The sequence below is a fragment of the Cololabis saira genome, chromosome 20 (assembly GCF_033807715.1).
Source record: "Cololabis saira isolate AMF1-May2022 chromosome 20, fColSai1.1, whole genome shotgun sequence".
Taxonomy (NCBI): Eukaryota; Metazoa; Chordata; class Actinopteri; order Beloniformes; family Belonidae; genus Cololabis; species Cololabis saira.
Genome location: NC_084606.1, coordinates 3,972,692 through 3,994,957, shown reverse-complemented (window position 1 = coordinate 3,994,957; position 22,266 = coordinate 3,972,692). Strand labels below are relative to the sequence as shown.

The 22,266-nt window shown below is 43.5% G+C and overlaps 1 protein-coding gene across 2 annotated transcripts; it reads left to right on the top strand.

The window, feature by feature from the left end:
* Positions 1-5,124: 5,124 nt before the first annotated feature.
* LOC133420411 (low affinity immunoglobulin gamma Fc region receptor II-b-like) lies at positions 5,125-22,063 on the top strand. 2 transcript variants are annotated; one of them, XM_061710103.1, is made up of 6 exons: positions 5,125-5,171; positions 7,183-7,449; positions 8,375-8,617; positions 11,070-11,174; positions 15,535-15,627; positions 20,150-22,063. In XM_061710103.1, exons 1-6 carry the CDS (start codon positions 5,141-5,143, stop codon positions 20,200-20,202), a joined length of 792 nt encoding a protein of 263 aa, XP_061566087.1. In that variant the 5' UTR covers positions 5,125-5,140; the 3' UTR covers positions 20,203-22,063. The 2 variants fall into 2 exon arrangements, with proteins under 2 accessions (XP_061566087.1, XP_061566086.1); XM_061710102.1 differs by having other exon boundaries at positions 11,067-11,174.
* Positions 22,064-22,266: the final 203 nt, after the last annotated feature.

The window sequence follows — 22,266 nt, the reverse complement described above, 5'->3', positions numbered from 1 at the left end:
TAGATTCTGATTGAAATGATGTATAATATAACCTACCAGAAGGAAATTATAACTGCAAAATGTCTTTTATCCTCGTTCTCTTTTTAATTTAAGCTACATTTATTTATTTTATCTGTCATTATTTTGTCATAATATTTAGATAATGTATTTATTTAATTTAATTTAAGTTTTTTTTTGTTCCTTATTTTCTATTTCCTATTTCATTAATTTGTCCACTCAGTACAGGCCTTTTCTAATGTGCTTGCTACATGGCAGCTTTGATGTTTGTACATTCAAGAATTTTCAATTAGAAAAAAAAAAAAAATTGATGACTAATAAATATTAAATAGATCATATGACTGTCTGATTTATCAACCTTTATCCTTTTGAAAGCATGTCTTCCAGGTCCGGTATGGGGGAGTGTGATGCCATCTAGTGGCCGTGAAAATAACCACAGTGAATGTTCAATGTAACGGGCCGACTTCAGATCCAGGTATTAGTCTGTGCCTTTCTGGAATACTTTAGCAATATGTTGGAAGACAAAAAAAAAAAAGTTTTCACTTTGCACACACACTCACCTACTGTACATACTCACTCTACAGTTTTGGGGGACAGTTAATTCAAGGTTCACTTTATTGTCATACCAAAAGTCCAAGTACAAGTGAAATGAAAATTTCGTTGCCACTGGCTCAAAGCAAGCAATAAAAACAATTAAAACACTAAAAACTCTAAACACTAAAAGATAAGGACACTAGGCTGAAAACTAAAACGCTGCTTGCAGGACAGTAGGCAGTCGTTGTCGAGGGAAGAAACGAGTTCTGTTCATTTAACCCTGGTACTGTGTTCGGGTCAAAATGACCTCATTCTCCTGTTCCTTCCTTCCTCCTGCTCTCTCCGTCCTTCTTCCCTTCCTCTTTCCTTCCTTCCTTCCTTCCTTCCTTCCTTCCTTCCTTCCTTCCTTCCTTCCTTCCTTCCTTCCTTCCTTCCTTCCTTCCTTCCTTCCTTCCTTCCTTCCTTCCTTCCTTCCTTCCTTCCTTCCTTCCTCCCTTCCTTATTTTCTCCCTTCCTTCCTTCCTTCCTTCCTTCTTTTCTACCTTCCTTTTATCCCTTCCTTCCTTCCTTCCTTCCTTCCTTCCTTCCTTCCTTCCTTCCTTCCTTCCTTCCTTCCTTCCTTCCTTCCTTCCTTCCTTCCTTCCTTCCTTCCTTCCTTCCTTCCTTCCTTCCTTCCTTCTTTCCTCCCTTCTTATCTTCCTTCCTTGACCTGAAGACAGCACAAGGGTTAAATGAGGTAATGCCGGGACGGCAGTAGCTCAGGTGGCAGAGCGGGTCGTCCAATGATCAGATGGTCGGCGGTTCGAATCCAGTTCCGTCCCAGTTTGCTGTCGTAGTGTCCTTGGGCAAAACACCTTACCCACCTTGCCCCGTGTGAATGTGTATGAATGTGTATGAATGTTGGTGGTTGTCGGAGGGGCTGTTTGGCGCGATATGGCAGCCACGCTTCCATCATTCATTGAATGTAAAGTGCATTACAAGTTAATTTCATTATTATTAAAAGACTTATGGAGTGGAGGATAAAACGGTCCTGGACCAGGCTGTTCTGCACCTGTCACTCAGAAACCTTCTACCTGAGAGCAGGAAGGGGAACTTTCCACGGTCAGGATGGGTGGGATCCACCAGGATTTTGTGTGCCCTTGATAGACGACTGTGTGCAATGTCCTGGATGGATGTGAGGGAAGTGCCGGTGACTTTGGCCGTAGCGTCCACCACTCTCTGCAGGGCTTTTCCATCGGCTCCCGTACAGCTTTCATGCCGGATGGAGATACAGTTGGTCAGTCTGCTCTCCATCGTTCCCCTATAGACGGTGAGGATGGGCGGTTGTTATGATCACAAAAAAAACACTCGGCTCAACTTTGTAACTTTGTAACTAGAATATATCTAAAAGGACACCACACTCAAGCTTAAGTTGCACATTGAAACGAAGGGAGGAAAGAAGGAAGGAAGGAAGGAAGGAATGGAGAAAAGAGGAAGGGAAGGAAGGAAGGAAAGAGCAGGAGGAAAGAAGGAAGGAAGGAAGGAAGGAAGGAAGGAAGGAAGGAAGGAAGGAAGGAAGGGAAAAAGAAGGAAGGAAGGAAGGAAGGAAGGAGGGAAAGAAGGAAGGAAGTAAGGAAGGAAGGAGGGAAGGAAGGAGGGAAAGAAGGAAGGAGGGAAGGAAGGAAGGAAGTAAGGAAGGAAGGAGGGAAGGAAGGAGGGAAAGAAGGAAGTAGGGAAGGAAGGAAGGAGGGAAGGAAGGAAGGCAAGAAGGAAGCAAGGGAGCAAAGAGGAAGGGAATAAGGAAGGAGAGAGCAGGAGGAAAGAAGGAAGGAAGGAAGTAGGGAAGGAAGGAAGGAAGGAAGGAAGTAGGGAAGGAAGGAGGGAAGGAAGGAAGGAGGGAAGGAGGGAAGGAAGGAAGGAAGGAGGGAAAGAAGGAAGTAGGGAAGGAAGGAAGGAGGGAAGGAAGGAAGGCAAGAAGGAAGCAAGGGAGCAAAGAGGAAGGGAATAAGGAAGGAGAGAGCAGGAGGAAAGAAGGAAGGAAGGAAGTAGGGAAGGAAGGAAGGAAGGAAGGAAGGAAGTAGGGAAGGAAGGAGGGAAGGAAGGAAGGAGGGAAGGAGGGAAGGAAGGAAGGAAGGAGGGAAAGAAGGAAGTAGGGAAGGAAGAAAGGAAGGAGGGAGGGAAGGAAGGAAGGCAAGAAGGAAGCAAGGGAGCAAAGAGGAAGGGAAGAAGGAACGAGAGAACAGGAGGAAAGAAGGAAGGAAGGAAGGGAGGAAGGGAGCAAAGAGGAAGGGAGAAGGAAGGAGAGAACAGGAGGAAAGAAGGAAGGAAGGAAAGAAGGAAGGAAGCAAAGAGGTCATTTTGACCCGGAGACAGTACCAGGTTAAATACAGGCGGAGCCGGATATGGAGAACCTGAAGGGAGACGAGAAAAAGAAGGGGGAAGGCAGCGCAGAACAGCGGTGGTAGGTGAGCTCTCCTCAGCCCACGTAGGAAGTGCAGCCTCTGGTTGACTTTCTTTGACAGTGAGGCTGTATGTGTGGACCAGGACAAGTCACTGGAAATGTGAACGCCCAGAAACTTTGTACTCTGGACGATCTCCACAGCAGCTCCCCCTATGAGGAGAGGGGGTGAGTGTAGCTGGTTCTTTCTTCCATGATCAGCTCTATGGTCTTGTAACATTGCAGTAACCTAGTCTAGATTCACTTTTACTGACCTGGAATGGTTGCTGTTTGTGTCTCTGCCTGTTCCCGTTTCTGTTCGTTTGTTTTCTCTCTTGCAGATTCCAAAGGCTTGTGTAGCCGTTGTGTTTTCTTGTGTTTCTCTCATTTCAGATTTGCAGCGAATGCCACCACTCAACATATATATGCAGACAAGGGGGAAAAAAGATTTGGAGCATCTAAATAATGCAATCCCTTCTGCCACATAGACCACTTTGAGGTTCATGTAGGTACTTTTCTGAGAAATATAATGTAGCCCGACCCCAGTTAGTGGTTAGTGGTAGGACCGCTGGTGCATGAACAAGAGCGTAAACCCCCCACCTTCAGGACATAGCTGCTGTAGTGCCTCCTTCAGGTGGTAGCTGTGGAGTGGAGATTTGCAAAAACCCTGTCTTCACGTTTGCTTGTAAACGGAGAGAAACAGACATTTAGGCTTCAGAACGTCACATTATGAGACAGAAACGTCACCAGCGTCATGAGTGACACCTGTGTTTACAATTTGTTTGTAACCGTCAATATTTTCTTGTATTTTACCTGTTTTATATTCTAACGTCACACTTAAAAGTAACTCCACTTCTCTGTCACTCCAAACCAAAGACTCTGGTTCATCTTGGAAGTAACTGGAAGTTACTCGTGTCATTTGTTGATGTTTTTTTCCAGGATTCTGATTGGCTAGCATGACTTTATCTTCTCGTTACACTGCCCCCTGTAGGTTTGGCTGTTCATAGCACCTTAACAGATATTTATGCAGGTTCCTGGAAATGATGGGATTTTTCAAAACGTAGAGGGGGAAATATCAGTTTTTGTAAATACCCGGCTATGTGTAAACGTGGCCTCAGTCAAGTTTTTCAAGGAATTCCAACCGCGGATGATTCATAGATATTAATTACCTCATTATTGGCAGAATGCAGCATTTTAATCCTCCAACAACTGGAGTATATGCTACGGAGTATTAGGGCCAGGCAAGAGAAAAAAAATTTGAGAGTGGAAGATTTTTTTTTATTGTGCAAAAAGACGAAATGTCGAGAAAAAAGTCGAAATGTCGAGATTGTTGAAATACAATTTCGAGAATAAAGTCGAAATTTTGCTTTTTTTCTCAACGTTTCGACTTTTTTTTTTCTCGACATTTTGACTTTATTCGCGAAATTTTGACTTTTTTCTCGAAATTATACTTCAATAATATTCTCGACATTTCAACTTTTTTCTCGACATTTAGACTTTTTTCTTAAAATCTCGACTTTTTTCTCAACATTTAGACTTTATTCACAAAATGTTGACTTTTTTCTCAACATTTCGACTTTATTCACGAAATTTTGACTTTTTTCTCAACATTTCGACTTTTCTAAACATTTCAACTTTTTTCTCAACATTTCAACAATATTCTCGAAATTTCAACTTTTTTCTCGACATTTAGACTTTTTTCTTAAAATTTTCGACTTTTTTCTCAACATTTTGACTTTATTCACGAAATTTTGACTTTTTTCACAACATTTCGACTTTTCTAAACATTTAGACTTTTTTCTTGAAGTGCATAATGAAAAAAAAAATCTTCCTCTAAAATATTATTTTTATTTTTCTCCTGCCTGGCCCTGATACTCTTCCGTAATATGCTCAGATTTTCTAGATGGTTGTTATTTTCTAGTGTCGGTCATCGTCAGCCATCGAATGCATCAGACAAATATCCAGGATCTCTAACTCTTACTTAATAAAGAGACACATTTGGTTCTGAGTAAAGGTGAAGGCAGGTCATGAACGCTTTCACACTTTTGACATTCAAGACGTCAAAAGATAACTTCCTGCACAAACAAGGTATTTGTTTGTTTTGTATAGTCAGCAGGAAGCTGTGACTGAACCAGAGGTGTGATTCCCCCCCCTCCCCTCCAGACCAACAGTCAGTCAGCGCTGCAGTTCAGCATGGACCTCATGACGATGTGCACTGTTGTTGGTGAGTACTCCTGTTTTCTGCACCTTTTCTCCCGCTTTACTGCTCTTTTCAAAAGATTCTGACTGAAAGGTCTCTGCAAATGTGCATAGTTAGATATATTTTGAGCTATTAAACTTCTTATTGACAGTGCTGACCTTATACAACCTACTCACTTGACGTTATTAACGCCCTCAGGTCCTTTCGGACCAGACAGACAGGACCTCCTCAGATTCCCAGGATAAGCCTTTCTGCAGGCCCCGTGTCATCTGTGAGACGAAGCTTTACCATTTGCATCGTCTCCTTCAGCACGTGAAGCCCAGATTATATCGCAATTGCAGTTGCGCTTCTTCGGCTTTAACGACATCACACATTTTGATGTTTTTGATAACAGCCACAACAACAGGAAACAAGCAGATTTGCTTGCTCGCTTAATTTCATTTTCACACTCACAAATGCAAACTTTAACATTTTTTTTTAAAGGAGATTACAAACTTGACAGAGCAGCTGAGGTTTCCTGGATGTTTATCTATAAAACTCTAAAAAGACACCTATATTTACCACAAGGGCTGTCTTTCTTTCATAATATTCAATATCATTCTTATGCTGATGACACACAATTATATGTATCTGTTACTGCCGATCATTTGAGCCCAAATGACCTCATTCAGTTCATTGCAGATATCAAGTATTGGATGGAAACTAAGGTCTGCTCCAACAGTCCCCACTTTCAAAAGCAGACTAAAAACGTAGCTTTTTGCACAGGCGTTTGACTAAACTCTACATGATTGGCTGAGTGATAGCACTTTCGTTTTAATGGAATTATTAGGGCCCGAGCACTGAAAGTGCGAAGGCCCTATTGTATCTGTAGGAATTCTTATTCTTTATTCTTTATTTTCCTTCTGACGAAATGAGGACCTTTTTGCCCCTTCTCTTGGCGCCATGGCCCAAACCGAAGAGGAAGTCGGCCATTTTGAATTAATTGTGTAATTTTTCCGCAATTTATGCCATTTCTTCGGCCGCTTCTTCACCCGAACCGTAACGTGCACCCAGGTGTGTTATACATCAAAATTATATTCAATTTTATTTATATAGCGTCTAATACAACAGATGTTGTCTCTAGACGCTTTCCAGAGATCCAGAACATGAACATAAACCCCTGAACCGGGACCGCAGGCCAGAACGCAGCTCCTGAGGCTCCGGCCTGCAAACATGCACAAAAGAGAAAAGGGGGGCCAGCACAAGAAACTACAGGAACGATGGACAAAAACGATAGCTATGAGATACTTATAATAAATAAAAATGGAAATGGAGAACAGAGGAAGGGAAAAGGAGAGGAGAAGAAGGGTGAGAGGCACCGCCCAGCGGATCATGTCCCCCCTGCAGCATAGGCCTATAGCAGCATATCTACCACCAAGCTATATTTGAGACTAACTATTATAGTCTTGTTCTATAGCTGCAACTATGACTGCTGACTCTAACACAGTAGAGTTTACACTACCTAGAAAAATGTGCGTCTCCATCCTGCGACGATGCGCATTACTTTTACGCGCATTACGTTACCGTGGCGACGATAGACGCCAAAAAGCGCACCCCCCCTTCATCTGACTATTTTCTGCCATAACTTTTGAATGGTTTGACATAGAGAGTCGTGGGTGGTGTCATCGGACTCGGTATTGAGTCCATGACCATAATTGGTGCAAATTAGCCCCGCCCCTTCTTCTGATTGGTCGATATTTGATAGTTCCTATTTTCTGCCATAACTTTTGAATGGTTTGACATAGGAAGTCGTGGGTGGTGTCATTTCTGATATGCTTATGGGGGGCGGTGGCTGTGAGTGCGAGGGCCCGTTCATGGCTGCTTGCAGCTTTTATTGTTGTTGTTGTGGTTTTTCTCTTGACATCCTTCTGTTTCTGTTATTGTAACCCTGTAATTTTGTTTTTTTGTTTGTTTGTTCATGTATTTGAGCACATTGAGTCCATGCCCGTCGTGTGAAATGTGCCATATAAATACATCTGCCTTTGCCTTCTTCCAGCGTCTCTGAGGGTGCATCCCGTCAGGTCCCAGTTCTTCCAGTACGAGTCGTTCTCTCTGGTCTGTGAGCAGCAGGGAAGCCCAGCCGAGGACTGGAGGGTTAAAAGGAGCACGGCCTTCCACCAAGAGGAAGATTGTCCTCCGCCCCCGAGCAGAGGACATGGACCTAACTGCTCGATCGATGATCTTTATTTTTCAGACTCTGGAGTTTACTGGTGCGAGTCTGCAGCAGGACGATGCAGCAACACCATCAACATCACGGTGACCCGTGAGTAAACGCATCCGAGGAGGAGGATACACTCTTACACTTTTAAATTTGACAAACAAGTTGATAATGGACAAGTTTTTATCAGTTACGTACGGAAGAGTATTAGGGCCAGGCAGGAGAAACTTAAAAATATTTTAGAGGACGGTTTTTTTTCATTATGCACTTCGAGAAAAAAGTCAAAATGTTGAGAAAAAATTCAAAATTTTTGTTAGTTAGTCAGTCAGTCAGTTAGTCAGTTAGTTAGTTAGTTTGTTAGTTAGCTAGTTAGCTAGTTAGTTAGCCGATTAGCCAGTTAGTTAGTTAGTTAGTTAGTTAGTTAGCTAGCTAGTTAGTTACTTAGTTACTTAGTTGCTAGTTAGCTAGTTAGTTATTCTTGAAATTGTATTTCAACATTAATCTCGACATTTCGACTTTTTTCTCGAAGTGCAGAATAAAAAAACAAACATTTTTTTATCCTGCATGGCCCTAATACTTTTCCGTAGATACGCCTCCTAGCCAAAGTGACATCTTTTTTAAATCGTCACGACCTGGAGAAAGCTGTTCACGCTCTAATCAGCTCCAGATTAGACTATAGTAATGCACTATATGTTGGCGTCTCCAAGTTCTCTATCAGCCTTCAACTAGTGCAGAAAGCAGCTGCCCGTCTTTTAACTAACACTAAAAGACTAACACTCCGGTCCTCTGGTCACTCCATTGGCTTCCTGTCCATTTTAGAATTGATAAAAATTGATAAACTTTTAATGTTTGTTTTTAAAGCCCCTCAATGACCTTGCCCCGCCCTATTTATTGGAGCTTTTAACGTTGCGTGAGCCTGGCAGGGCTGAGATCCTCAACCAACTGTTGTTGGAGGTGCCAGGTCAAAGGTCAAGCGTTGGGGTGACCGAGCCTTGGGCTAAATGTAGATGTCTGGTTGTCCGTCTTTCAGGGGGTTCGGTGATTCTGGAGGGTCCTGTCCACCCTGTGGATGAGGGGGAAGCTGTGACTCTGCGCTGCAGGACGAGAGCTCCATCCTCCAACCTCACCTACTTCTATAAAGACGATCTTCTCGTCGGGAACAGCACCAGCGGAAACCTGACCATCCGTAGGGTTTCTCCATCTGACGAGGGGCTGTATAAGTGCAGCGTCGCCGGACTCGGACCTTCACCGAGCAGCTGGCTGGCCGTCAGAGGTGAGGAGATGTAGTCACATTCTAGGCTTTAGTCACATTCTGACTATCTGATTATGTAGTTCAGCCACCTGGCACCCCCCTCCCCAGGCCAACATACGGCCAAATTTCCGCGGAGCGGGCAGACCGGCGAGACAGCTCGGGGGGTCGTCCACAAGGCCTAGGCTTGGGCCTTGGACGACTTGGCGTGGGGTTTGGACGACTTGGCGTGGGGCTTGGACGACTTGGCGTGGGGCTTGGACGACTTGGCGTGGGGTTTGGACGACTTGGCGGGGGACCTGAACGACTTGGCGGGGAACCTGAACGACTTGGCGGGGAACCTGGACGACTTGGCGGGGGACCTGAACGACTTGGCGGGGAACTTGGACGACTTGGCGGGGAACTTGGACGACTTGGCGGGGGACCTGAACGACTTGGCGGGGAACTTGGACGACTTGGCAGGGAACTTGGACAACTTGGCGGGGAACTTGGACGACTTGGCGGGGAACTTGGACGACTTGGCGTGGGGCTTGGACGACTTGGCGGGGGACCTGGACGACTTGGCGGGGAACCTGGACGACTTGGCGGGGAACTTGGACGACTTGGCGGGGAACTTGGACGACTTGGCGTGGGGCTTGGACGACTTGGCGTGGGGCTTGGACGACTTGGCGGGGGACCTGGACGACTTGGCGGGGAACCTGGACGACTTGGCGGGGAACCTGGACGACTTGGCGGGGAACTTGGACGACTTGGTGGGGAACCTGGACGACTTGGCGGGGAACCTGGACGATTTGGCGGGGAACCTGGACGACTTGGCGGGGAACTTGGACGACTTGGCGGGGAACTTGGATGACTTGGCGGGGAACATGGACGACTTGGCGGGGAACTTGGACGACTTGGCGGGGAACATGGACGACTTGGCGGGGAACATGGACGACTTGGCGGGGAACATGGACGACTTGGCGGGGAACTTGGACGACTTGGCGGGGAACTTGGACAACTTGGCGGGGAACCTGGACGACTTGGCGGGGAACTTGGACAACTTGGCGGGGAACCTTGACTTGGCAGGAACCTGGATGACTTGGCGGGGAACCTGGACGACTTGGCGGGGAACCTGGACGACTTGGCGGGGAACTTGGACGACTTGGCGGGGAACCTTGACTTGGTAGGAACCTGGACGACTTGGCGGGGAACTTGGACAACTTGGCGGGGAACCTTGACTTGGCAGGAACCTGGATGACTTGGCGGGGAACCTGGACGACTTGGCGGGGAACTTTGACTTGGCGGGGAACTTTGACTTGGCGGGGAACACAGGATACGAGGAGCTGGCTGAGGGGGAACCCGGGACCATCACCGGAGCAGGGGCTGATGCGTCCGGGACCACTACCGACGATGCGCCCAAGACCACCGCCGGAACAGCGGCTAGCTGGGGCTGGCATTGACGCCGTCGTCGGCGTCGCTCCAGAGCCTGAATGCTCCGGGGCCCACCCCGAGCCAAGCGGGAGATTCCAGCTCATCCTGGTGCTGCCAACCAGGAATAGAGTTCTGCCTCCCGGTACACGATGTCCCAGAAGGCGAAACCCTCTCCCGCTGAGTCCATACTGGTGGTTCCGGAGTGGTAGGATGAGGACCCAGATGCAGGAGAGCGAGAGGCAGGAGTTCCAAAAAACAGGGTTTATTTTGCAGAAAACAAAAACCAAAGCGCTGCTTAGCAGGATCAAAAAACACAGAGACAGGGATCGAAAAACTATGGGACAACATGGAGGGAGCAAACAGGACGGAACCACAAGGAGCAAGGGAAAGACAAGACCAGATATACACAAGGGGGTATATTTCACTATTTTCTGAGGTAAATCATTTTCTGATGTTTGATGATGGTGGACAGACACCTGGTTCAAAACTCAGCAAGTTTGATGCAGAAAAGAGTGAGCATTCTCAAGTTATGGCCTGTTTTTCTCATGTTTCCCCCTATTCGAACTGGCCCAATTTGGCCCCTTTTCAGGGTTTGGAGTAGTTCTAAAGAAGAGACAAAAAAACAAATTTCCCCTCAAAATCAAAAACCACAACATCCAATTTCACTAATAGGAAACCCTAACGATATTAAAAATCATTGTTGTGGTTGGTTCTACCTCAGGAAAAAAACGAAAGCCTTTTTTGAGGACTTGTTCCTACACTAATGCTGTTGAGGATGTGGAGACTTTCTGGTGATGAGCAGTGTTTCCGTATCATCCGCCGCTGTCCATCACGTTTCATCATAAATAATGAGAGTCTGTTTGGATGTTTTTATGATCTCGCATGAAACATATACGTCAAGCATAGGCGTCATTTAACGTCACGTTTGTTTCCTGCGGCTTTTTTCGTCCTGCTGCAGCTCGGCAGTTTTTCCCCCGGTTTCAACCTACCAGGGGTTTTAAGGCACGTCTCAGTTTGTTGTTTTTCAGGCCAACATGTGGTCTCTCTCTGTGTTGTGAAGTAGGTCGCCCAGAGACGCATCCGTCTGTCCTCCCGCACGCCCTGCTTCCTGTGGTGGGCGTCTGCCTCGTGCTGCCGCTGCTGCTCTGGCTGTGGAGGAGACGCAAAGGTCAGCCTGTTTTCGTGCACCACCACCATCATCATCATCATCATCATCATCATCACCATGGTGAAAAAAAACCTATCCGTTAACGTAGCCTGAACCGGAACGTGCACCCATGCATGGCATACATCGTTAGTTGCGTCTCCATCGTGCCTCGATGGGCATTACTTTTCTCAGTCAAAAGCGTTACCGTGGCAACGCTAGATGCCAAAAAGCGAGCCCCATTAATAACTATGGGGAGCAGAGGAATGAATGCAATACAACCGTAAACACCTCAAACTGACATAAAACCACCCCGAACACAAACACTACAGTCCCAAACCAAAGCAGCAAGAGGGGACGAATGGGCAGTAGGGCATGCCCATATCAAAATTTCCTGAAATTTTCTAGTTATTCTTATTATTATTATTATTATTATTATTATTATTTATTAACAGACTGTCGTTGTATCCGTCTCTGGTACTGGTACTCACTGCCTGCCATCTTGCGTCATGGAAAAGATAAGAAACTTCATGCCAGATTAATGTCATATATTACAATTCAATTCAATTTTATTTGTATAGCGTCTAATACAAGATGTTGTTTCTAGACGCTTTCCAGAGACCCAGAACATGACCCCCGAGCAATTATTAAATAAACGCGCTAAATAAAGTCACACGGTGTGACTTTATTGTTGCACTAATCCCTGAGTGAATGTGTCTATTGACGAGACCAAAGACTGTTGTCAACAGGACATCACCCCACCTACACAGCTATGTTTGCGATGCCGAAAGAAACACAAACACATCATGAGTGAAGCTTTAATTTTAGTCAACAGAGTCCGACGCATGTTCGTCTGAGTTTGAAGTTTGAAACGCAAAATAAGCTTTACAATCGCTGTCCACGTTGATGCCATTATCTCAGCAGCCAATCACATGACAGCTGCTCGTTGTATTTAGACATGAAAACATTCAGTCAAGACAAAAGTTCAAATGGAGCGTCACAGTGAAAGGTCATTGTGAGTGCGGAGGATGTACTCACAAATACAAACATATCTACGGTTCTGAGAGAAAGCTTTACCACAATCAAGGGACTACATCTACCTTAAAGGAGAAACATGTGCAGCTCCTCAACTGACCACTAGGGGCAGGCACCAACACTGAGCCAGTTTCCATTGGCCATGTCAAAATGTCTGCAGAAATGCACAGATTTATGGTTTCAACGGTCCAAGGGTGATGGTGGATCACCAACAACAGTTGCCAGCTCAGCCTCTGAAACTGAAAGCAGCCACCTTGTACCCTTTTGCTGGAGGCTGAACCAGCAACCGGCGACTGAGCTTGTGGTCAAAGTGGTGTTCGGCTGGCTGTTCTGGGTGAGTCCCCTTCACTCCTGCACATTGTAGGCCAACATGACTCAACCCATCGCTGTTAGGCTCGAGCATAGATATATATAAAGGCTAGATGACTCAAGGCGGACTCTCCAGCGTCGTTCACCGGCGGCCATCTTGCCACAGGAGAGCTCGCTCACTCATAACATTGTGTTTAATGGTGCATGTACTGCTTAAACAACCTTAACTTTCTCAATTCTCAACAGATTTTGGTTTGTTATGAACGTCAGAGATGTAGTTATGACACTGCATACTTGAATAATTATAAACATTGAAAAACATACTTTTGTATGAAAATAACAAGAAGCAGATAGCTATGACATGGTATTTATATTAAATGAATATTTCTATAGTATTCTTAGTAATATTTATATTTACATTATAACATATATACATATATTATTACCTTATAATATATATATATATATATATATATATATATATATATATATATATATATATATATATATATATATAATAACATAACATGTATTTATATTATTACATTATAACATATATATATATATATATATTATTACATTATAACATGTTTATATATTATTACATTATGATGTATTTATATTATAACACATATATATACATATATATATATATATATATATATATATATATATATATATATATATATATATATATATATATATATATATATATATACATGATCTATATATAGATACATGATGTCCTGGTTTATATATACACATGTTATAAGGTAATAATATATGTATATATGTTGTAATGTAAATATAAATATTACTAAGAATACTATAGAAATATTCATTTAATATAAATACCGTGTCATAGCTATCTGTTTCTTGTTATTTTCATACAAAAAAAGGCGCTCCAAAGGAGGGAAGGAAGACAAACACAAAATCACAGACCGAAAAAACGCAGCTGGAAAGTCCAACAAAAGGTGCAGACCGGAGGGAAACTCACGGCTGGAAAAAAGTAATCCAAAAGGAGCCAGGAAGGGAAGGTCCACGAACGGGAAACTAGGGAAGTCCAGGAAAACTGGCAGAGTACAGGGCTCTGAGCTGGAGAGAATCATCCGACACCGCAGCTTGTGGGAGGCAGGTTTAAGAGCAGACTGGGTGACGAGGCTGAGTGGTGTCAGGTGTGGAGACGGTGATTGGGATCAGCTGCGGTGCTCTGGCCAAGCCTGACCAGGCTTTGGTGCCCTCTGGTGGAGGAAGGGTGTGCCACACCCTAACAATCGCACCGAGGGGGGAGTTCCCTCAAAAGGAAGTGTGCATAAGAGTTAAAGGTATTGTGACATCATTTTTAACATGCTTTTAACACTATTAAAAGTCTTGGCCAACATCCCTCAAATGTGTCTAAAAGAGTGTAACAAGAAAAACTTCACTCCAGTACTCCATTCCTGGCTTTTTATTACAGTGTTTTTTTGCGCCGTGAAAAACGCTTCCTTTTCCCCCTTTCCTGTCAATCATTGCGCCGCTCCTCCTCCAAACCTCCTCCTCCTCCAGCAATACGCTCACAGCGGCGTCGGAGAGTTAAGCCGGGAGCGACAGGCGAAGCATGCACGGAAAAGCAGCAAGGCGAACCACAGCAAACAATCATAAAAATAAAGGCATGCAAGCAGTAGTGTCCCCTTATCTTAAGTCCAGTCAGTGGCCACGGGTCTTCTTAGCAGTTTTCCTCCGGTGATTAGAACAAAAGAGGCTCTAAACAGCTCCGTGTTAAGCCTGATTTATGGTTCCGCGTTAAATCGACGCAGAGCCTACGCCGTAGGGTTCAGCGTAAGGTGCGCGTCGCTGCGTAACCCTACGCCGTAGGCTCTGCGTCGGTGTAACGCGGAACCATAAATCAGCCTTTATGGTGCGCTGGAGAGGAGAGGACACAGGGAGCTGGGTGGAGGGGGCGGTGATTTAGCGGGTCTATAAGTAACGATCCGCCACCAAACCAGATGAGCCGTTTTTGCACAGTTATGCGGAAAATCCAAGAAAGCACACAATACACTGAATGTTAAAAGTTCGTTGTTTTTTGGGTGTAATTGATGTCAAGACACCCAACAAAACACAAAAAATCAAGAAAAATTTGTTTTTCATGTCACAATACCTTTAAGTCCTTGTACGCTACCAGGAGGCAGGGTAGTGCAGGGTAGTGCACCCTCAGAGTTGCTGAAGGGATAGGGGACCTCTGACTACATATCGGGTGTGGTTTTACCTCATGGAGCTTGTCTCCAGGGCAACAAAGCCTGGCCGTGGCCCGCTCTAAGACCAAAAGGTGTTAAAGCGTGCTTTGTGAGAGGGGAGGGTCGGTTCGGGGTCATTGTCCGTCTGGAAGACCCTTCTGTGCCCAAGCTTCAACTTTTGGACCGATATATCTTGAGATATTGCTGAAATATATCCACACATGTTTTTTCCCCATGATGCTGAGGACCTTGTGAAGAACACGAGTCCCCCCAGCAGCAAAGTAGGTCCACAGTCGGACGCTGTGGACCTACACCACCCCCGCACATCCATGTCCGGTTGGTGTTCTGAGACCTGGTCACACTGTGATAATGATTATTAGCAACAAAGAGCTCAGTTCTATCAATCTTCACATTTATGTAGTTGTTAACTGTAATATAAAATGTATTTATCATCTCACCTGGAAATTGTACCCAAGAATGAGCCACCTTTGTAAATGTCCACAGTTCTTTTCATGATGTCCTGGTCTATTGCTTTTTCCCATGATGCCATGGAATGAGACCTTATACTATTGAAACGTTACTTTAAAATACTTCCACAAGTGAAACTCCATCCAATGGAAGTTGTTTCAAGTTGTCTCTCAGAAGCTTGTGGTGCCAAAACATCATTGTGACTTTGAAGGAAGTCATTGAAAATGTCTCTCTCTACCATGACATTTTACCAAAACACATTTTGTGAATATATATTTTTTTAGCTAAAACTGGAAGAAAGTGTTAATTTTCTGTAAACTCCTGGCTGCTGGGTAGTACTGACACGCTGTGTTTTGCAGGTGAAGTGAAATCTGCAGTTTCCTACACGGATGTGAGCATCATACCGCCGGTGAACCCTCAGAGGATCCGAGGGGAGAAACCCCCAAACGATGGTGAGCTGCTTTGGTCTGAGTAGTCCCCTGTTTATCGTCTTCTACAGCCCCACTGATGTAAACAGATCTACACACGTGGACAAAATTGTTGGTACCCTTCAGTTAAAGAAGGAAAAACCCACAACTCTCACTGAAATTACTTGAAACTTACAAAAGTAACAATAAATAAAAAATTATTGAAAATTAAGTAATCAAAATCAGCCATTACTTTTGAATTGTTGATTAACATAATTAGTAAAAAAAACAAACTAATGAAATAGGGCTGGACAAAAATGATGGTACCCATAACTTAATATTTTGTTGCACAACCTTTTGAGGCAATCAATGCAATTAAACGATTTCTGTATTTGTCAATGAGCGTTCTGCAGCTGTCAACAGGTATTTTGGCCCATTCCTCATGAGCAAACTGCTCCAGTTGTCTCAGGTTTGATGGGTGTCTTCTCCAAAAGGCATGTTTCAGCTCCTTCCACAGATGTTCAATGGGATTCAGATCTGGGCTCATGGAAGGAACTTTAGAAAAGTCCAACGCTTTTCTCTCAGCCATTCTTGGGTGTTTTTGGCTGTGTGTTTTGGATCGTTGTCCTGTTGGAAGATCCATGACCTGCGACTGAGACCAAGCTTTTCTGACACTAGGCAGCACATTTCTCTCCAGAATGCCTTGATAGTCTTCAGATTTCATTTTACCCTGCACACATTCAAGACACCCTGTGCCAGATGCAGCAAAGCAGCCCCAAAACATTACTGAGCCTCCTCCATGTTTCACCGTAGGGACAGTGTTCTTTTCTTCCTATGCTTGGTTTTTGAGTATATGAACATAGAGTTGATGTGCCTTACCAAAAAGCTCCAGTTTGGTCTCATCTGTCCAAAGGACCTTCTCCCAGAAGCTTTGTGGCTTGTCAACATGCATTTTTGCAAATCCAGTCTCGCTTTTTTATGGCAATGACAAATACAGAAATCGTTTAATTGCATTGATTGATGAAAAGGTTGTGCAACAAAATATTAAGTTATGGGTACCATCATTTTTGTCCAGCCCTATTTCATTAGTTTGTTTTTTTTAATAATTATGTTAATCAACAATTCAAAAGTAATGGCTGATTTTGATTATTTAATTTTCAATACATTTTTATTTATTGTTACTTTTGTAAGTTTCAAATGATTTCAGTGAGAATTGTGGGTTTTTCCTTCTTTAACTGAGGGGTACCAACAATTTTGTCCACGTGTGTATTTTCAACACAACTCACACACGGCGTCGAAGACATTAAAGCCTGGCTTCCCTTCCTTCGTCTACATGAGGACTAGACAGAAGTTATGTTCTCTGGACCATTTTATCTTAAGGACCTTGTCACCAATCAGGCGGCTCAGTTTGATTTATTTTATTTCGTCAACTTTGGCAAATACTAAAGATGAAACTACATCAATGAGACCTGACTCAGAGAAATGAATCCAGGCTTTTGAAACAGCTCGTCTTGACTACGTTACGTAGGCATCTGCGAGAGCTCTGTGAGCTCAGACCCGTAGGGACGGCCGCAAATAAAGTTGACCGATAAACGAGAAATAACTGAACTGCTCACGAGGTCACAAATGTTCACACGTGACTTTAAGCTCCAGATAAAACTACCACTGCTATGCCGATGACACCCAGCTCTTCCTTTCCTTCCCACCTGGGGACGCGGCCGTCTAAATGCGAATATCGGCCTGTCTTTCTGATATCTCTGTACGGATGAAGGACCGTCACCTTCAGCTAAATCTGTCCAACACTGAGCTCATTGTCTGTCCAGCCAGTCGTTTCTTACCTCCTTACTCCCTCTACATTCACTCCTTCATCAAATCAAATCAAATCAAACTTTATTTGTTGAGCGCTTTTCATACAAAAAAAATGCATCGCAAAGCGCTTTACATAAAACTTACCGGTAATAATTAAAAGCATGCGACATAACATCGTTGTTGGCTGGAGACTCGTCTTCTCCTGTTTCAGTGCTCTCACCCTGGTCCAAACGTCACCATGGTTACAACAAACAAATCAAAACATAAAGCCCCCCCCGCCCAGGCGTGTTTATGTCACATTGACCCAGTTTCTATATTTAGTTTCACTGAAGTCATAGAGCAGTTTCACCCCAGTTTTACATGCTGTAAATGTTTTATTACTCACTGAGATATCATGTGCAAATATTAACTCAGTGAAAACGCGTCTGATCACAGTTGGTGTTTTTGGACAGAAAAGGTTATTATTCCTGAAAATTCCTGACCTTCTGGCCTTGGTGTACGCTGAATCTGAGATTCCCTTCTGGAAAAATGTCTTTCCCTCTTGGCACGAGTTCTGCACCAGTTCTGACAATGCTGCTAAAAATACTCTCATGACTCACCGTCTTTCAGGTTTACAAACCGGTTGAGTCCAAAGTTCCTTCCTGGTGACGCTCCGTTGTCATGGCACATTCCTCAGATTCGTGGCACGTCGCCAGTCTCGAGTGTTTTGTTTATTTACAAGTGGTCACTAAGTGGCGTTCAGATGGTAGTTTGGGTCCACGTCATGATTGGTGCAATTGGTATTTAGGCGCAGACAGTACTCAAGTTGTAAAATAAAATCAGGGGGGATGGTGGATTTTATCATATGGGGACAGATAATACAAATAATATAATATATTACAAATAATAGCAGTGACCAAAACAGCTGCAGAAATACTGCAGGAATGACATAGCAGCAGTTAAATGCAGCCTTCTGTAAGATTTAAATATCCACTGGGCTTACATCAAATACATCAAAACATAACAATAAAAAACACTTTTCTGAACTTATCAATATGACTCTGTCCTTCACAGGATAAGTAACATGGATCACTGCAAAAACTCACAATCTTAACAAGAATATTTGTCTTATTTCTAGTTAAAATGTCTAATTTTAGTAAAAAAAATCTCATTACACTTAAAACAAGACTCATCACTGGAAAAAACAACAATTTTCACCTGTTTCAAGTAGATTTTCACTTAAAATAAGTAGAAAAATCTGCCAGGGGAACAAGATTTTTTTGCTTGTAATAAGAAGATAAATCTTGTCCCACTGGCAGATTTTTCTTACTTATTTCAAGTGAAAATTTACTTGAAACAGGTGAAAATTGTCAAATAAGTTATTTTTCTGGTGATGACTCTAAATGTTGAAATAGCAGTAAAACCACATTCATTGATGAAATGACATAAGGGATGGAAAGGAGGGATGGCAGTTTTACAGGGGGGATGATTTGGACCGTTTTTATTTCAGGGGGGGATGATTTGGACCGTTTTTATTTCAGGGGGGGATGATTTGGACCGTTTTTATTTCAGGGGGGGATGATTTGGACCATTTTTATTTCAGGGGGGGATGATCATTTATTAACAAGTATTTATAATAACTATATACTCACACACTTACCTATACATACACACACATAGTTGAATATTTCTATATATGTGTACACACATGCCCATACAAATATTTATATACAGTAAATATACTTATTTACACCATACTATCTCTATATTATCTCCATCTGCTCTATATCTATATAAATCTACATACACACATATACACATACATACATACAAATATAATTAGCTGCTCATTTCTGTACATAAATATAAATAAATCTACCCATCAACCAAATGTTTTATATATCAGGCCCCTAAAGCCGCTAAACCTCTTCCTCTTTGTACCTTGTGAAAATCATGTTTTTATATTTGTTTTCAAACTGGTTAATGCTTGGACATTGTTTTAATTCTGAATCCATTCTGTTCCATAGTTTAACTCCACTGACTGATATAGAAAATCTTTTCATCGTTGTTCGTGTTCTGTGAGTCCTAAAAAAAGAAAGAAAAGAAGGATGGAAGGAAAGAAGGAAGGGAGGAAGGAAGGAAGGAAGGAAGGAAGGAAGGAAGGAAGGAAGGAAGGAAGGAAGGAAGGAAGGAAGGAAGGAAGGAAGGAAGGAAGGAAGGAAGGAAAGAAGGGAGGGAGGGAGGAAGGAAGGAAGGAAGGAAGGAAGGAAGGAAGGAAGGAAGGAAGGAAGGAAGGAAGGAAGGAAGGAAGGAAGGAAGGAAGGAAGGAAGGAAGGAAGGAAGGAAGGAAGGAAAGAAGGAAGGGAGGGAGGAAGGAAGGAAGGAAGGAAGGAAGGAAGGAAGGAAGGAAGGAAGGAAGGAAGGAAGGAAGGAAGGAAGGAAGGAAGGATGGAAGGAAGGAGGGAAGGAAGGAAGGAAGGAAGGGAGGGAGGGAGGAAGGAAGGAAGGAAGGAAGGAAGGAAGGAAGGAAGGAAGGAAGGAAGGAAGGAAGGAAGGAAGGAAGGAAGGAAGGAAGGAGGGAAGGAAGGAAGGAAGGAAGGAAGGAAGGAAGGAAGGAAGGAAGGAAGGAAGGAAGGAAGGAAGGAAGGAAGGAAGGAAGGAAGGAAGGAAGGAAGGAAGGAAGGAAGGAGGGAAGGAAGGAAGGAAAGAAGGAAGGACGGGAGAAAATAGGAAGGGAAGAAGGTAGTACAAGGGTTAAAGGTTCCTCCTCTCTCTGCAGAAATGGACCGGCCCTGCATCTTCTACTCAACACTCAGACTGGATATCAGCTGACGACAGCGGGACCAGTGTGCCTTGGGGGCGGTGCCTGAAGCGGCGCGCGTCCAATCACTGGCCAGGCGCTGGTGACGTCACGCAGCCCGCGGAACGAAAAGCGTTTTGCCCATGGATCTAATAACTGGATAGTAGACAGGAAAATGTCTACTAATGTCTACAAAATTAATTTCCATGTAAATTGCTCACCTAGCGCATAAGCCGAAAAAAGTTCCTGACTTCCGGGTTTACTTCCACGTTAACGGGCCCATAGAGCATGTGCAGTTGAGTCACCTCCCATGATGCTCTGGGGTCTCCCATCATGGCCCGGGGCAATGACACGAGTATTAATATAATATGTATTAATATAATATATGAATTAATGTATATTATTACATGTATAGTATTACATATATTATTAATGCATTAATATAATATAATGACATAATATATATTAATATAAAACATCCGTGGAGTGCACGGACACGGCCGTGACGTCACGCCCAGAAAGAGACTTTTCTTTGACTTTTCTGGCCGTTATAAAACATTTTTGACGGATATAAAGTCCATGACTTAAAAATATAGAATACAAAGATTAGTAATAGCCGGTGATTACAGCTGGAGGTTCCTGTGAACAGTTTTAGAGGACGATCTTTTACTATTGCGGTCTATGGGAAAAAAGCTTTCTGGGTCCCATGGGATTTTTTGTTGCAGTACCGCGGCTGGACACTGGGGGAAATCGGCGCGCCTTCTGAGTGCCAGACCGGGGGGCTGGTTTGGCCTCTCTTCAAACTCTCTCTTCCTCTTACCGAGCCGAACTGAGCCTCATGGTGGAGCCGAGCCGAAACAAAGCTCTCCCACACCGGAAAACCCCGGCAGAAACCTGATCACCCCGGCAGAACCCACAGCCCAGATCCGGAGACCGGGAGGCGTGAGGTTTATGTGTCTTTGGCGATCAGTTTAATCTAGAGCGGTTCAGAGCTAAATTTGTGTTTAATGAAGTTACTGTTCGCATATAACTGTGTAACGCCGGCAACTACCGGCATTAATATGGTTTGTTTATTTTGTGGCGCCATTTTCCGCCAGTTATTCACGTTTTAAACGCCGTGTTTTGTCATCCCGTCTGACTGCATGTGGCGTGGCCAGGGCGCCGCCATCTTTAAATACTACAGGGCGTCACCATCTTTAAATGTTTTGGCCGGCCACGTGCAGCCACGTTGTTTTGAAACATAGATGATCGTTTTGTATCACGTGTTTATTGTTTTGATTTCTTTTTCCATTCATGCAGTTTCATTTTTATTCTTATAGTTTTTTTGATAATTAGTGTTTTATGTTTTAACGTAGAGCGCCATCAGGATTTATTCAACGGTGCCCCTTTTACCATCCGCTTGACACTTGGATGTGAATAAATTCTGATTTTAATGAGACGTTGTTTGTGATGTTTTACACAGTTACTGGGCACAATAGCTGTTTGACAGAGCTAGTGCTGAACTGTAATGCCTTCAACAGTTATTCTGTAGTGATAATAGTAAAATATACTACTCTGCAGAATAATATCTATTTCTGAGACTGATTTCTGCTGTAAAAGTTATCATTTTTCCTGGAAACCCAGGTGGTGCCCTGAGGATTAAATCATTTTGATAATTCAATTTGATAAATAGTCTACTTTATTAATTATTAATAATTGTTGAATAAAATTATGAATAACTCTTGATAATTGGAACAGCACCTGCTACTTGTTACACTCGTGAAGAGAAATAATGGTTTAACATCTGCAACTTTTCTCTCCGTGTTTCACTTCAGCCAGTTTGGGAGTTTATTTTTTAAAGATTACTTTCAAACTAACTTATCTGAAATAAAAAAAGGTTTCTTACAAAACAAAAATGACTTCACTCTAGTACTCTTTTCCTGGCTTTTTATTACAGTGTTTTTTTGCGCCGTGAAAAATGCTTCCTTTCCCCCCTTTCCTGTCAATCATTGCTCCGCTCCTCCTCCAAACCTCCTCCTCCAGCCATACGCTCACAGCGGCGTCGGAGAGTTAAGCCGGGAGCGACAGGCGAAGCATGCACAGAAAAGCAGGAGGGC